Source organism: Equus caballus, chromosome 6 (assembly GCF_041296265.1).
Source record: "Equus caballus isolate H_3958 breed thoroughbred chromosome 6, TB-T2T, whole genome shotgun sequence".
Classification (NCBI taxonomy): Eukaryota; Metazoa; Chordata; class Mammalia; order Perissodactyla; family Equidae; genus Equus; species Equus caballus.
This window is the reverse complement of record NC_091689.1, coordinates 45,202,426-45,219,293: the sequence shown is the minus strand read 5'-3', so window position 1 is coordinate 45,219,293 and position 16,868 is coordinate 45,202,426. Positions and strand designations below refer to the sequence as shown.

The 16,868-nt window shown below is 38.7% G+C and overlaps 1 protein-coding gene across 5 annotated transcripts in view; it reads left to right on the top strand.

Moving 5' to 3' along the window:
- The window catches only part of FERRY3 (FERRY endosomal RAB5 effector complex subunit 3), a 43,975-nt gene that overhangs the window by 2,336 nt on the left and 24,771 nt on the right, over nt 1–16,868 (top strand). For all 5 annotated transcript variants that reach the window (XM_023643004.2, XM_023643005.2, XM_023643007.2 and 2 more), the window contains 4 exons: nt 1,493–1,638; nt 9,237–9,418; nt 13,540–13,639; nt 13,741–13,862. In XM_023643004.2, coding sequence (XP_023498772.1) covers nt 1,493–1,638; nt 9,237–9,418; nt 13,540–13,639; nt 13,741–13,862 — 550 coding nt within the window. The remainder of the gene's footprint in view (nt 1–1,492; nt 1,639–9,236; nt 9,419–13,539; nt 13,640–13,740; nt 13,863–16,868) is intronic.

Sequence of the window (16,868 nt, the reverse complement as noted above, 5' to 3'; positions counted from 1 at the left end):
TAGTTCCATAAGGTCCTCTGTATTAAACCATTTTAAAAGGTCTACGTTCTCTCTTGTAGATGAGGAAAAATTTAAATTTAGAATATGTTGGATCGTTAAAAGTGAGAGTTACAAGCAAACCTAGAAACTTTCTAGCACAATCTCATTGTACAAATAAGAAAACTCGTACATGAAAAGGTTAAATTATCTGCCTAAAGCAGTGGTTCTGCAAAGTTTTTCCATGATCAGAAGCTATAGCATCACCTGGAAACTTACTAGAAATGCAAATTCTTGGGCCTCATCCCATTCCTGCTGAGTCAGAAACTCTGGGGGTGGCGTGCAGCAGTCTTATTTCAGTAAGCCCTCCAGGGACTTCTGATGCATGCTAGAGGTTGAGAACCACTGGTCTAAAGTTACATATGGGGGCCAGCCTGGTGGCACAGTGGTTAAGTGCGCACGTTCCGCTTCAGTGGCCCAGGGTTCACCAGTTCAGATCCCGGGTGCGGACATGGCACTGCTTGACAAGCCATGCTGTGGTAGGTGTCCCACATATAAAGTAGAGGAAGATGGGCATGGATGTTAGCTCAGGGCCAGTCTTCCTCAGCAAAAACAGGAGGATTGGCAGCAGATGTTAGCTCAGGGCTAATCTTCCTCAAAACAAAAAAAAAGAACCACTATGCTAATAAAACTAACAGAAAATTTAAAAAAAATAATAAAGTTACATACATAGTGACAGAACCGTGACCAGAACACAGGTATCCTGACTTCTGTCTCAGTGCTCTTTCCATTGTGTCAGTCTCTAACTAGTGCCTCTGAAATTGGAATTACAGATCATCGAATTAAGTCCATTTTAATACACTAATCATTCAATTTCTCTTTCAAATTAAAAAAATGTAACAGTATGTATAGGAAACTTTTTCACTTAAATACTGTAATTTTCAGACCCTCCAAATCTAGATTTTTCTTTGTTCTTTTTTTCTTTTTCTTTCTTTCTTTCTTTTTTTTTTTTTTTTTGCTGAGGAAGATTCATCCTGAGCTAACATCTGTGCCAGTCTTCCTCTATTTTGTATGTGGCTTGCCAGCACAGCATGGCAGTGGCCAATGAGGAATGTAAGTCTGCAGCCAAGAACTGAACCTGGGCCACTGAAGTGTAGCATGCTAAACTTAACCACTAGGCCACATGGCCAGCCCCAGAAGATTTTGCTTTATGTGCTTTAACTTACTCAGTTTCAAACTGAAGAATCAGCCTTAAAAAATTACATTTTTAAATTAGTATGAAGGTTATAGGTAAGAATAAGAATTCTGACCATTCTCCATGCAGTAACCTATAATAGTAAAGAAAAATAATTGTGAAAGTAGTTAAATGATCCCCTAAGCTGATTTTATTTAGACATTCTATTAAGGGTATAAGCCTGATAAAATAAAATTTCACCTTGGAATGCTTAGCCAGGTAAGCTATTCCCTATTCATGTCTGAATTTTGCTGATGATGACATTTCTTGTCCTTCCTACAGACTTAAAAGAAGCTCTGAGCCAGTTTATACAAGAAGAATCCCTCAGAGATTATGATAGAGATGCTGAAGCGTCCCTGGAAGCCGTGAAGGCAGGTGAAGTCGATCTACATCAGCTGGCAAGTACGTGGGCCAAAGCTTACGCAGAGGTAAGAGAGGAGATCAGACTGTGAATGTCAAGGATATTCGGGACTTTGGTGAGGATTTTTAAGTTGCTAAGGTAATACCGAAACAGTTGTAGAGTCCTTTTTTATCTATATCCAAAAACTTATTCCATAATAGACAATATGTCTTGATGCTTGTCTGCTTCCTTCCTGTATCAGAGTGAGCATGTAAGACACTATGTTGTGTCATGCCTTTGTAAAACGAAAGGCTACTTTTGTTTGTCTAACAGCATAGGGTTGCAAGATTTAGTAATTAAAAATACAGGTCACACAGTTCAATTAGAATTTCAGATAAACAATGAATAGTTTTTTAGTATAAGTATATCTCACCTATTATGTGGAACATACTTATAGTAAAAAATTATTCTTTGCTTATCTGAATTGTATCTGGCAACCCTGAACTAACCATATCAGTTCCTTTTAAGCTCTTTGGTTTACTTTTATCTTCTCACTTATCTTCACTGTTGTTATTAGTTACATAATGTTATCATTTTTCCATTTAAATAATATGCCTTATCTCGTAAAGTCTAAGATGCCATTGATTGTAACATACCATTATTTTATTTAGTAATAAGGGAGAACCCCACACCAATTAAACTATGATAGAATGCCCAGATGCCATCAAGTACAAGATGCATCTTGATCTCTGAGAGTTGTAATGTGAAAAAGCATGCATCTTAGAATTGATGAGATACAGTATGTTGAGAAGCTACTTATATCAGGTACTGTACTAGGGGTTGGGTGTAAAATAGCAAGACAGACACAAAATGCAATTTGCATTTTAGTTAGAGAGCCAGATGCAGAACTCTGTAAACAGACAAATTCAATAATTGCAAGCTATAATGAGTGAATTACCTCCCACTCTAAATAGCTCAGTTTATGAGAATTTGAAAAAAATAAATTTTATGGGTCATATTTGTTATTCAGAGCAGTTTGCTCCATACCCAGTAAGGTTTCCTAGTGTATTTAAAAGATGGCACTATTATTAACAACTACAGTAAAGTTGCAGGGTACAAATTCAACTCACAAAAATCAGTTGCTTTTCTATACTCCAACAACGAACTTTAGAAAGAGAACTCAAGAATACAATCCCATTTGCAATCACAACTAAAAGAGTAAAGTACCTAGGAATAAATTTAACCAAGGAGGTGAAGGACTTATACAATGAAAACTATAAGACATGACTGAAAGAAATTGATAATGACATAAGGAGATAGAAGGAGATTCCATGCACGAGTTGGAAGAATAAATATAGTTAAAATGTCCATACTACCCAAAGCAATCTGCAGATTCATTGCAGTCGCAATCAGAATCCCAGTCACATTCTTCATGGAAATAGAGCAAAGAATCCTAAAATTCATATGGGGTAACCAAAGACCCCAAATTGCTAAGGCGATCCTGAGAAAAAAGAACAAAGCTGGAGGTATCACAATCCCTGACTTCAAAATGTATTACAAAGCCATAGTGATCAAAACGGCATGGTACTGGTACAAAAACAGGCACACAGATCAATGGAACAGAACTGAAAGCCCAGAAATAAAACCACACATCTACGGACAGCTAATTTTCGACAAAGGTGCCAAGAACATACAGTGGAGAAAAGACAGTCTCTTCAATAAATGGTGTTGGGAAAACTGGACAGCCACATGCAAAAGAATGAAGGTAGACCATTATCTCACACCATACACAAAAATAAACTCAAAATGGATCAAAGCCTTGAAGATAAGTACTGAAACTATAAAACTCCTGGAAGATAGTATAGGTAGTACACTCTTTGACATCGAACTAAAAAATAAAAAGGATCTTTTCGAATACCGTGTCTTCTCAGACAAGGGAAACAAAAGAAAAAATAAATAAGTGAGAGTTCATCAGACTAAAGAGCTTCTGCAAGGCAAAAGAAACCAGAATCAAAACAAAGAGACAACTCACCAGTTGGGAGAAAATATTTGCAAATCATGTATCTGACAAGGAGTTAATCTCCATAATGTATAAGGAACTCACACAACTGAACAACAAAAAAACAAACAACCCGATCAAAAAATGGGCAGTGGATATGAACAGACATTTTTCCAAGAAGATATATAGCTGGCCAATAAACACTTGAAAAGATGTTCAGCGTCACTAATCATCACAGGGAAATGCAAATCAAAACTACACTAAGATACCACCTTACGCCTGTTAAAACGGCTGTAATCACTAAGACTAAAAATAGCAAATGTTGGAGAGGGTGTGGAGAAAAGGGAACTCTCATACACTGCTGGTGGTAATGCAAACTGGTGCAGCCGCTGTGGAAAACAGTATGGAGCTTCCTCAAAAAAGTGAAAATAGAACTGCCATATGACCCAGCTATCCCACTACTGGGTATCTACCCAAACAATTTGAAATCAACAATCTAAAGTAACATCTGCACCCATATGTTCATTGAAGCACTATTCGCAATAGCCAAGACATGGGAACAATCCAAGTGCCCATCAATGGATGATTGGATAAAGAAGATGTGGTAAATGTATACAGTGAAATACTACTCAGCCATAAAAAAGACAAATTCATCCCATTTGCAACAACATGGAACAACCTGGAGGGCATTATGCTAGGCAAAATAATCCAGACTGAGAAAGACAAACACCAGATGATTTCACTCGTATGTGGAATATAAACAAGCACACGGACAAAGAAAACAGTTCAGTGATTACCTGGGGAAGGGGGCCTGGGGAGTGGGTACAGGGAGTGAAGGGGAGCACCTATGTGATGACAGACAAGAAATAATGTACAACTGAAATCTCATATTGATGTGAACTGTTAAGAACTCAATAAAAAATTCCCATATGCCATCCTAACAACAACACCAGAAAAGGTGTGGCGCTATTTGCACATATTATTTTAAATGTTGAAAACGTAACTGTTGCGTTAAAAAAAGATCTGTCTGTGATAAATACAATTTTAAAAACTTAATCTTCCTTCTGATAACGAATAAAGCTGTAAGATGAATTAAAGAAGTAATTCCACTTAATTCAACCAGTATTTTTTGTACTTCTAAAATGGGTTAGGTTTACAGCTGAGGATAAGTCTTTGCCCTCAAGGAGCTTACAGTCTAGTAGGAAGAGACAGAGAAATCCGCGGACTATTATAACACTGTGCAGTCTGTGTTAGGATCAGGGTAAATCCTGTGGGAACACCTAGGGAAGTGGGAGGAAGAAAGACTGGTCAAGAAGGAGTTCTTGAAGAAAACAAGCCCAGCATTCTAGAACTGTAGCAGCTTGTTTGTTTTTAAATAGTTTAGGAAACAAAAAGCAAAGAAGCTATCTCTAGCTGTGAAAAAGGAAATATTAACAGTCAGGAAAATAGCTGAGAAGACCCAAATATTGTTGTACCCACTGGATATGATTGGGCTGTCAGTGGCTGTAAAAATTACAAAAGCGAAACCACTCAGTACCAGCTCCAGAAACATGGGAATCAGAGACCAAAAAGAAAGAATTCAAAAAGAAAAAGAAACTATATTGTAGATAGCAAAAAGGCTGGCAGAAATTAGAAGATGCAGGTTTGTGGAGATTAGAAGAATCGAAGTATGATTAGCAGCAGACACTGACAGTGGCAGCAGAAGGGCGTAGTAGATGAGACAGAAGGGGCCGAACGAAGCATCTCTGCAGGATGTGGGTAAGTAGTTTGTCAGTGACCTTGAGAGGAATGATTGGAGCATCAAGGAAGAGGCAAAATAACATAATGTCTTTGGTAATGCGAGTTAGCTAGGGCTGTGAAGGAATGAACTCCATTTTCTATAAATGGATTTGCTAGATACTTCAGATGCTGACATTTGTTTATTTTTCTTTTTTTTTGAGGAAGATTAGCCCTGAGCTAACTGCTGCCAACCCTCCTCTTTTTGCTGAGGAAGACTGGCCCTGAGCTAACATCCATGCCCATCTTCCTCTACTTTATATGAGGGACGCCTGCCACAGCATGGCTTTGCCAAGTGGTGCCGTGTTCATACGCGGGATCAGAACTGGTGAACCCCAGGCCGCCAAAGCGGAATGTGCACACTTACCCACTGCACCACCAGGCTGGCCCCCAGACGCTGACATATTTAAATAATGAAACTTTTACCTTAGCCACCTTTTGACGAGGATCTTTTAAAAATGTAGTACCTATTTCTTTGCTTTCTTCATCATAGTGAATAAAATTCAATTCTAACTTCTTGTTGACCCTGGGTCATCCTTATAAATATGTTGTTATACCTTTATGTGATACAGTCAGGCACTGCTGTGGAGGGAGGACTGTCCCATCACAGCAGAGAGGTGCTGAAGATGCTGCTGTTTTATAAGAAATTTACGTTGTAGAGGATGGTTGCCCCTGATACGGTGTCAGAGCTGTGCTTTGATGGATGTACTTGCATGGTATAAGGAGGTTCTGATGGTTTACTCAAGTGTCTACGACTGTTAATTCCTACTTTGTAGAGTAATTCTATTTTCTTCCGTGTTTCCTTGTCTTCTGTCAGAGGATCTGTTGATGGCCATCTTTTTCTGCTTCTGGTCTCTACACTCTAAACATAAGCTAGGTGGAAGCTACTGGCTGATAGCAAATGAGAAAATAGGGAGTGTCTGTGGGGTGGAGGTCCTGATGAAGTTAAAGAACCATTTGCCTGGGAGCAGTTGAATGAGAAATCTTGGTTGGAGGTTATAGTCACAGACTGAATGTTTGAACTTTAGAGGTTGAGCTGTTCCTGGTGATGATGTGGAATGGATGACTGAGGTGAAGTGGAGAGCTTATTGAAGGTGCGGAGTTCGGGGAAGTAAGAAGGCGAGGCATTGGATGAGTTGTCTACGTGGACATCCAAGTGACCCAGATTGATGACAGGATGTGGGACAGAAAGGAAGTCTGTGAACTCGGTGACAAAGCTTTAAATGAAAGAGGGTGAGTGGCAGCTAGGTTGTTAGATGATGATGTCTGTGAAAGATAGAGTGCCAAATGGGTTGAGCCTCAACAAAGCTGAACTTTATGCCCGAAGGTGGAGATGGAGAAATAATGGCTTGGACATTGAAGTTTCCTCTCTACAGGCCCTTACTCAATGCCCCATTCCTCCCAGCTGTCACAATCCCCTTTTTAGTATTGCCTCTCCTGAGGGAATGGTGTGAGTTAGGTCAAGGAAGAACCCTGCTTAATGCTTCTCAAATAGGTAGCTTCTGCTTATTTGTAAGGCTGGCTCTAGGCTGAATTTTAAATTGATGCTGCAAATTATTATAGTTAGCTGATCTGGTTAGTGGGGTTACCGAATGTCTGGTGTTCTGTAGGACCTAGCAGATTTCTGTGATCCACACTGGCTCCTTCCTACCAAATTTCAGCATGAGCCCGAAGTGAATTTTGAGCAGAGCTTAAGTCACGTGGACTGTTTATAATCCTAGAGCAGTGCCAGGTCTAAAGGTGTAGAGCTGATATCAGAATGCAGTTTCAGGTTTTCAGAGGCATAGAGTAAATGAAATCCATCTTCTAGATACAGCTAGTCTTAAATTCTTCCCTCCTGATCTGGCAGTTGATTGAAGTGTAAGTGAAAGAAAACAAGGGGAAAAGTTTAGCTGTTGACTGACGGAGTTCAAGATAGTTGTTTCAGTGATTCACTCATTTGTTTTAAGGTAAATTATTACTCTGAGTCATGTCATAGATTCCAGTTTTTGATGTTTGCATTGGTGAAAAAAAAGGTAAGACTTTAGATTGTTCTTTTATACAGGGGTCTGTGTACAAAGGTCAATAATAGGAAAAGCGTTGAATCTTGGGGTCACTTCCACTTGTGCCATTGAATTGTACGCTCTTTGACGAGGGACTTCTCAGCACATCAGTTTCCTCAGCTCTAAAGCACTGTGTCTGTCTGCTGTGTCGACACATCCCGTGTCGTGAGCAGGCCTCTCCTTCCCTGGACTGACTGGTGTGTGTCCTGAGGCTGTCCCTGTTTTGCCTCTGCATGTTTCTGTTTCTCTGTTTATCAGGGTTTGCTCAGTCCCTTTATCCTTTTGACAACTGCCGTTTTCATATACTTAAAAGCATGCTTACATTTTCTAAAGAAAATGGAGTACTAGAAAAGTTCAGAAAAAGAAAATTGCGCACGTATATCTCCATATAAAATCCTATGCATGGATTGGGTTTTCAAGGTCAATGTTATCACATAGGTAACTTCATTTTCTAAATATATAGCCTATGAAACCTTTCTAGCAATATATTTTTTAATAATGAAAAGCTTTTTTCTGATTACATAATTGTATCAAAATGCAAATTATTATATAATATCATACGTTAGAATATAAAGAGTGTAAAAGTCATCAGAAATCCCACTGCCCTGAAATAGCCACCATTAGTGTTTTGTTGATCACCCTCCGTCTGTGTGAGTGTGTGTGATGTTACAGAGATGGGCTCATAGCATACTTACGTTTGTGATCACCTTCCGTCTGTGTGAGTGTGTGCCGTGTTACAGAGATGGGCTCATAGCATACTTACATGTGTTGATCACCCTCCGTCTGTGTGAGTGTGTGCCGTGTTACAGAGATGGGCTCATAGCACACTTACATGTGTTGATCACCCTCCGTCTGTGTGAGTGTGTGCCGTGTTACAGAGATGGGCTCATAGCATACTTACATGTGTTGATCACCCTCCGTCTGTGTGAGTGTGTGTGATGTTACAGAGATGGGCTCATAGCATACTTAACGTTTGTGATCACCCTCCGTCTGTGTGAGTGTGTGCCGTGTTACAGAGATGGGCTCATAGCATACTTACATGTGTTGATCACCCTCCGTCTGTGTGAGTGTGTGCCGTGTTACAGAGATGGGCTCATAGCATACTTAACGTTTGTGATCACCCTCCGTCTGTGTGAGTGTGCCGTGTTACAGAGGTGGGCTCATAGCACACTTGCATGTGTTGATCACCCTCCGTCTGTGTGAGTGTGTGCCGTGTTACAGAGATGGGCTCATAGCATACTTAACGTTTGTGATCACCCTCCGTCTGTGTGAGTGTGTGCCGTGTTGCAGAGATGGGCTCATAGCATACTTACATGTGTTGATCACCCTCCGTCTGTGTGAGTGTGTGCCGTGTTACAGAGATGGGCTCATAGCATACTTGCATGTGTTGATCACCCTCCGTCTGTGTGAGTGTGTGCCGTGTTACAGAGGTGGGCTCATAGTACACTTGCATGTGTTGATCACCCTCCGTCTGTGTGAGTGTGTGCCGTGTTACAGAGGTGGGCTCATAGCATACTTACATGTGTTGATCACCCTCCGTCTGTGTGAGTGTGTGATGTTGCAGAGGTGGGCTCACAGCACACTTGCATGTGTTTCATTGTGGGCACTTTCTCTCCCTTCCTCCACATTAGCACCTTGCCCGTATCCCTGCCTCAGGGTAACCTGTATTAACAACTTAGTTTATATCTTTCCGTTTTTTTTTGCGTACTCAGATAATTCTGTCTAACATATCTACACATATGTAAGTAGAGGGTCTTGCTGTCCTTGTCTGCTGTACGAAAATGGAATACAGTGTACATACCTTTCTGGTAGTGTGTTGGGTGAAAGTACTGTATGGTGCTTTGAGAATGGCTCTGTGTCCTCTTCTAGACCACCCTGGAGCACGCGAGGCCTGAAGAGCCCAGCTGGGATGAAGACTTCGCAGATGTGTACCATGGCCTAATCCATTCTCCTGCCTCGGAGACCCTCCTAAATCTGGAACATAACTACTTTGTTAGCATCTCAGAACTGATTGGCGAGAGAGATGTGGAGCTGAAGAAATTACGAGAGAGGTATGTCAAATTTCTTGCATTATCATAATTAAATGTTACATTGTCAAATATGATGGCATGCAGAACAGCTTGTTTTCATTTCTTTATAAAATGAAGAATAAAATAGAAATTCTTTAATATTAATATAGTAGAAATTCTTTAATATTAGAAATTAATTTTCTTATGTGTTTCAAGTTGTCATTTCAGCTGGGAAGGTGAGGTCCTCGGAGGTGTATAGAACTTCTCAAGTGATTGACCTAAACAAATTACAGTCACATTATGTATCCTTCTTTCTAATAAGAGGAGTTGCTCACTTCGGTGGCTGGTTTGCTTTCTTCCAGGTGCTGTGCGACAAAGGGCTTTGGATGCTGTCTTAGTCAGCTTGGGCAGCGATAACAAAATACTATAGACTGGGTGGCTTAAACAACAGAAATTTATTTCTCATAGTGCTGGAGGCTGGGTAGTCCAACATCCAGGGGCCTGCAGATTCGGTGTGTGCTGAGGACTTGCTGCCTGGCTGGTAGACAGTGCCTCTGGGTGTGTGCTCATATGGCCTTTCCTCAGTGCCTGCTCCTGGCGCGCGTCTCCTAGGAGAGCTCGAGCATCTCTTCCTCTAGGCACTAATTCCATCATGAGGGCTCGCGCCTCATGAGCTCATCTAAACCTAATTACCTCCCAAAGGCCCACCTCCAAACACCATGACCTTGGGGGTTGGAGTTTCAACATAGGAATTTTGAGGAACACAAACATGCAGTCCGTAACAGATGCCCTGTCTCATTTGATCCTCATTACAACCCACTATTATTATCCCCATTTTACAGAAGAGGAAACAGAGGCTTAAATACCTTAAGTAACTTGTCTAAGGACAAGCTGGAGTTTGAAACCAGGAAGTCTGACTCCAAAGCTCTTAGCCACTGTACCGTGCTGTCTGCCTATTCAGAACCTGTTTAAAATCCTGCTGTTGCTCATTCCAGGGGCACTCTCAGTTCCTTTGCTAAGCCTACTGGACAGGAGGAAAAAAATAACACTGTTATTCCCAGAAATTTTAATTAGATTTGATTCCTTCTGTGTGGATTACTTAATACAATGTGCAAACAATGATTTTATGATTCTTTTTTTCCTTAAGAGGAAGTAAAAAATTGTTAGCATTATTTATTTTAAAGTGTGACTTTCCGGACTACTTTCTAGTAATTCTGTAAATTGTAGTAGTAATTCAGGATATATGTCTCCTTCTAGATAATCCATTGTATCTAGCAGAATCTAAGAACATTTATTACCTTAAAAACATTTACTTAAGAATTTAGGTGTACATGGCATTAAGATAATTTTTTTAGTATTGCTGACATAAAATTTCTTTGATTGTGGAAGTATATTAGGACCAAGTTACATTGATTTTTTCTGACTGATTTAATAATCAGTCCCAAAGAGCTAAATTTAGAATGATGTACTGGTTCACTCTTGGCTGTCATTAGCTTCACATTAGAAAACACCAGGGCTAGAAGATGAGAATAATCTGTTACTTTGAGGGCTGTCATAGTTAAGAAAACTTAAAACACAAAAATCGTAAGCAAATGGGTTTCATCATTTTTTCCCGAGGGATACTCTGTTTTGTGTACCAGATCAGCATTTTTATGAAATTGTACAGATTTGTAAATTTTCATGATAATTCCACTCTTCTGGACCTTTTATTCTCATAGCCAGTAACACATTAGAACTCTCTGTGTGTCAAAAAGAACATGATGTTTTGAGACATTGTCACCTTTATAGTTTTGGGTTTGCTGGTTGCCTATGTTGAGGCACTTTATGCCTTTCTAGGTGGAATACCTGTGGTATGGGTAGCTGCCCCCAGGTGCATAGCTGAAGCTGTGTCCCTGCGGGGGACGAGAATTTGATTTTTTCTAGTTCTTTGTTATGTAGCCAGTAAAATTGTGAATGTATTTTTAAAGTAATGAAATACAAATTAGATTCTTACAAATATATAAAAGCATAATTACTAATACTAATTAGTTACCTTCTGTTAAACTTAATTTGGTTGATTTTTTCGACCAGGGCTTCAAATAATAGAACCTTCAACTTTTTCTGAATCTCTTCTTGGATCTCAGGTTTTCTGGGACTACACTCATTCTGCCCCATAGGTGCAGTCCTGCATCACTCACCAACGGGGATGCACTGAGAAATGTGTCATTAGGTGATTTCGTCATTGTGCGAACATTGTAGCCTGTACTTACACAAACCCAGATGGTATAGCCTGCTACACACGCAGGCTGTATGGTACTAATCTCGTGGTACCACCCTCACATATGTGGTCCGACTTGACTGAGACGTCGTTATGCAGTGCATGACTGTATTTAGAAGTTCTCGCTGGGGTCCATCTCAGTAGCTGTCACTAGCACTTTCCTTCGGCTGGTAGGCTGCCCTAGCTGTGGCCCGCTTTGCTGCCTACTCACCACACCTCCCAGAAAATTCCATATCTGGACATGAGTGTTCTCTTATTGTTCTGGAAATTTGTTTCTTTTAGCAAACCAGATTCAAGATACTTCTTTAAACTTAAAAATGGCAATGATACTTTTTATCCACTAGAGGGAACATGTGTAATGTAAAATATTAATATATCTGTATTTATAAATGTTTAGCAGTTATTTCTGTTTTAAAAAAAACAATTTAACTTGCAAGTATAATCTTCACCTGACCTCTAGTAGTTATTAAATGTTAATAGGGTCAACTGCATTAGAAATAAGTGGAGACTAAATGGTATTAAATATTTAATGGTAGAAGATATATAGAGAAATATATAAATGTATAACATATGAATATTTCATTTATCATAAATGTTTAAGCATCTTAATCAGTTGTTATAAATACGTATAAATTCTCTTTTAAGAGCAATTGACTTAAATAGAATGATAGCAAAATCCTTTTAGTTCATGTCTTTGTTTCATTCTTTCCAAGTTTGTTTGAAATATGTTTTAGAAGAAACTTTTTTTAAGCATTTGTATTAGAAGATAATTTTTTAATTTGAAATTTGAAATTAAATTAATTTGAATCTAATTTAAGTGAATTTATTTGTTAAAATATACATACGGGGCTGGCCCCATGGCGTAGTGGTTAGGTTCAGCACGCTGTGCTTCAGTGGTCTGGGTTCGTGCGTCCGGATCCTGGGCAAGGACCTGCACCATTCCTCAGCCATGCTGTGATGGTGACCCACGTGTAAAGTGGGGGAAGATTGGCACAGATATTAGCTAAGGGCTGATCTTCCTCAGCAAAAAAGGAGGAAGATTGGCAACAGATGTTAGCTCGGGGTGAATCTTCCTCAGTTAAAAATAAATATATACACAGAAAAGGCAACAAATGGCAGATGTACAGCTCAATAAATTTTCACAAAGTAAGCACACCCATGCAGTCATCACCCAGATCACAAAATAGAATCTTTCCAGCTCTGCGGAAGGCTCCCTCACGCCCATCTAGACACTACCCATTTCCCCCCCCCACATAACCATTATCTGAACTTCTGACACCATTGGCTAGTTTTTCCTGTAGGGAATACCGTTTTTAATTTCCGCACATTATTTATTTGGGTAAATGAAGGTAAGACTAAACATAACTTTCATATTGTATATATGTACAATGCATTTTATCTTCCTCTGTAAAGGGAACATTGTGACTTAATACCAGTTTGATTCTTAGAACCTAATGGGCAGCTTCTGGTTAGAATATAAACTAATTTTTCAAAGCTTGGAGTCACTTTAACTCATGGACAAATAAATAGAAAATGTATTTAAGCTGGACTTGCAGAGTGTTACCTTTGAGGAAATCTGCAGATGAAAAAGGATCTGGGCATTTAAACATTAGCCATGGAAATTGAAAGAGCACCCAGATTTTGACTGCCTTCATCCATGCATTAAATTTAGATCAAAATGTAGCTGTACAAATGACATTATTGATATTATATGACATTATCATTTCTACATCTCCATTTCCAGGGCTTTAAGGTACTTTCCAAGTATTATAGTTGCCATTCCTGGACATATTCCTATAAAATAAAAATTTTATTTTCACTTTGTAGAGATTGTTCAGTGAGTCTGGAGTGGCCGTATAGCTTAAACATTTAATGAATATGTCTCTTCTGCTGATTTATGTTTTAGACAAGGTATTGAAATGGAAAAAGTGATGCAAGAATTGGGAAAATCCCTGACAGATCAAGATGTAAATTCACTGGCTGCTCAGCATTTTGAATCCCAGCAAGTAAGCGAAGTACAATGACTTTAATATATGCAGTTGCATTTTCTTTTACTTATTTACTTTTGTAAAAAAACTAAGCAGTTGGTGTACCGTCCCTTTTTTAGGACTTAGAAAATAAATGGTCAAATGAATTAAAACAATCAACTGCCATCCAGAAGCAAGAGTATCAGGAGTGGGTGATAAAACTTCATCAAGACCTAAAAAACCCCAACAACAGCTCCCTCAGGTACGAATCTTCTGTTGTTCTTATTAAATGAAAGCTCACTGTTAGTAATAGTTGGTGTTTATTATAAAATTGAACCTTTTTAGTTGTAGATATTTTTAAGTTATCAATGAAAATTCAAGATAAGTTTATCCTTCTTTTAACACCTTTTGTGTTATAGACATTGTGTGGATTTTTTGAGAAGGGGGTTAATTGCTTGGTTTAAAATAGTAATTTCCCCCCAGAACTTAGCCTCATAAATCTCTTAGGTGTATATCTAAATACCCTGAGTACCGTCTCTGATTTCTTTAAATTGGTTTCCATTCAGTGAAATAAACATTGGTTGAATGCATCTTAAAAGCCAAGTACTCTAAGTAGAAAAACAAAAAATATATCTGCCCATGCAGAGCTTGTATTCCAGCAAGAGGGACTGACCTGTAAATAAAACAATACTGTATAGAGTGATATGTGCAGTAAGAGATGTATGTACAAGGTACAAAAATAGTCTAGAGGACTTCCCATAATGCATAACCTGTATGGTACCTCATGGCCTAAATACATTGTGCTTCACCTACTGCCCTAGAGCTTGTCATTTCCTGGCTGTATACTCAGATATTTGAGAATTTCTTTTTTCTTTCAAATCCAAAAGTATATTCAATTGGAAACATACTTAGTACAGAATAATAATCCTGTTTCCAGCATTTGTTAGTAGATGCTATAAACTTTTAGAAGCAGCATTTTATTGGTATAATGTCAGTCTCCCTCACTAGTCTTGCCTTGAAGACAAAAAACATCTGTTTTTTCTACTGTTGTATACCCAGATGCTTGCCAAGTGTCTGCCTCTTGACACTGACACATAAGACCTACTCAGTAAATATTTATAGGATGGGTGGACAAACAGGCAGATGGATGGATTATGATTAAACTGTTTACCTAATATCTATATCACCTCTTATCTAAATATTATCATCTTTCATTTGTCTTAGTGTTTTCCCCAAGACAACACCTTGGAAATACTGAAACAATTTTTTATGATTAGAAGTGGGATAACATCCTTGATGCTATCATATTTGACCGTGCTCCTCATTTCAGATGAAAATAGTGAACACAATAAAAAGGGAGTGGTGGGGGAAAATTGGGTTGGGAACATCTGTATGCCAAAATGTACAATGGTGTTTCTTAAACTGCTGGTTGCGGTCTGCTAGGGACCATTCTAGATCCCTTACTTTCCAATCAGACTTTTTAAATTAACAATAAAATGAAGGGAACAGAACAGAGTAGAGTAGAGTAGGGAAAAAAGATCAGAGGGCATCATGCATGAAGTTTTCTATAGGTGAATGTGTATTGAGCCAGAATGTAAAATATACACTGCATATTGAGGTTAAAAAGGGGGAAAGTCACTGATTTAAGGAAGCCGAGAAAGCCCTTTGCTACAAAAATTCTCTCTCGCTTTGCTGCTCTAGTTTCAGAAATCTAGACTATAAGATCAATTCCATTGTGTAAATATTGGCCTCCAGCTGCTGCTTCTTTTAAAAACCAGATATTCTTAGGAGAGAGTGTTTTTGCTGTGACTTGTTAGTTTGCTTTCCTTTTTGATATGGGTTTCCTTGGGGAGCAGAAGCCAGTTTTCAGCACAACTACATGCAGAACTCCTATATGATCTTGGTAAAAAGTGGTGTTCTGTTTTTATTCATTTATTTTTGCTTTTGTTTTTAAAAGTCAAGTCTATTGAAGGATAAATTACCTGAAGTGAAATTCACCTGTTTTAGGTTTACATTTTCATGAGTTTTGACAAACTGAATTAGTCATGAAACCATCACTGCAATCAATATATAGCATTTCGCTTTACACCTTTATAGTTAATCTACTTTCCCCTTGCCCAGCTCCTGGCAACCTGGTCCGTTTCTGTCCCTATAGTTTTGATTTTTCCAGAATGTCATATAAATGGAATCAAACTATGTATATAGCAGTTTGTTCTTACTTCTTTCACTTAGCATAATGCCTTTGAGACTCACTCATGTCATTTCGTTTTTGAGTGGTTCTTTCCTTTTGATTGCTCAGTAGTATTTTGTCATTCTTTGTTTATCTGTTCATTCCATGATGGACATTTGAGGTATTTCTAGATTTTGGCAGTTATAAATAAAGCTGATGTAAACATTCACATACAGATCTTTGTAGAGACATATATTTTTATTTCTAGACGTAAATACCTACAAGTGGGATTGCTGGATCACTTGTTAAGTGTATATCTAACTTTATAAGAAATTGCCAGACTGTTTTCCAAAGTGGCTGTACCATTTTGCATTACCACCACCAATGGTGGTGTATGAGGATGTATGAGGGTTTCAGATGCTCCACATCTCGTTGATGCTTGGTATGGGTATTTAGCCATTCTAGTAGGCTTTGTAGTGGGGTTTCATTGTGATTTTACTTTGCATTTCCCTGATGACTAATAATGTTGAACATTTTTTCATGAGCTGATCTTCCATCCATATCTCCCCTTTGTTTTTTTCTTATTATTGAGTTGTGAGAATTCTTTATATATTCTGGATACAAATCCTTCATCAGATATGTGTTTTACAAATATTTTCTCTTACCTGTAGCTTGTCTTTTCATTTTCTTAATAATGTCTTTCAAAGAGGAAAGTGTTTCATTTTAATTAAATTTTTTTTCCTTTCCTTTTTGGGTGTCTTCCTCCTTTTTTTTTTTTAACTGAATGATGGATATTGTGTGCATTAGAAGAGAAGAGACTGAGGTAAACAATGCTTATGTCCGGAAATGAACAGGCCATTAAGGTGAAGGTCATGCAAATGTAGTCACTAACAGTTGAGCTGAGTCTGGGTTTTGTTCTTTCAGTACACCACAGGCTTGGTTTTCTCCGGGAACAAGCTGCTGCCACTTTGTATTTAGAGCGGGGCTTTGGGTTCTAGAGGGTTTTCCCGGTCTTTCTGCTCCGTCCTCAGCTCTCTAGTCTTTGCGAGTCTTTGCCACAGTATGAGTTCTCTTTCTGTCCTCTTGCTCTACACCCGC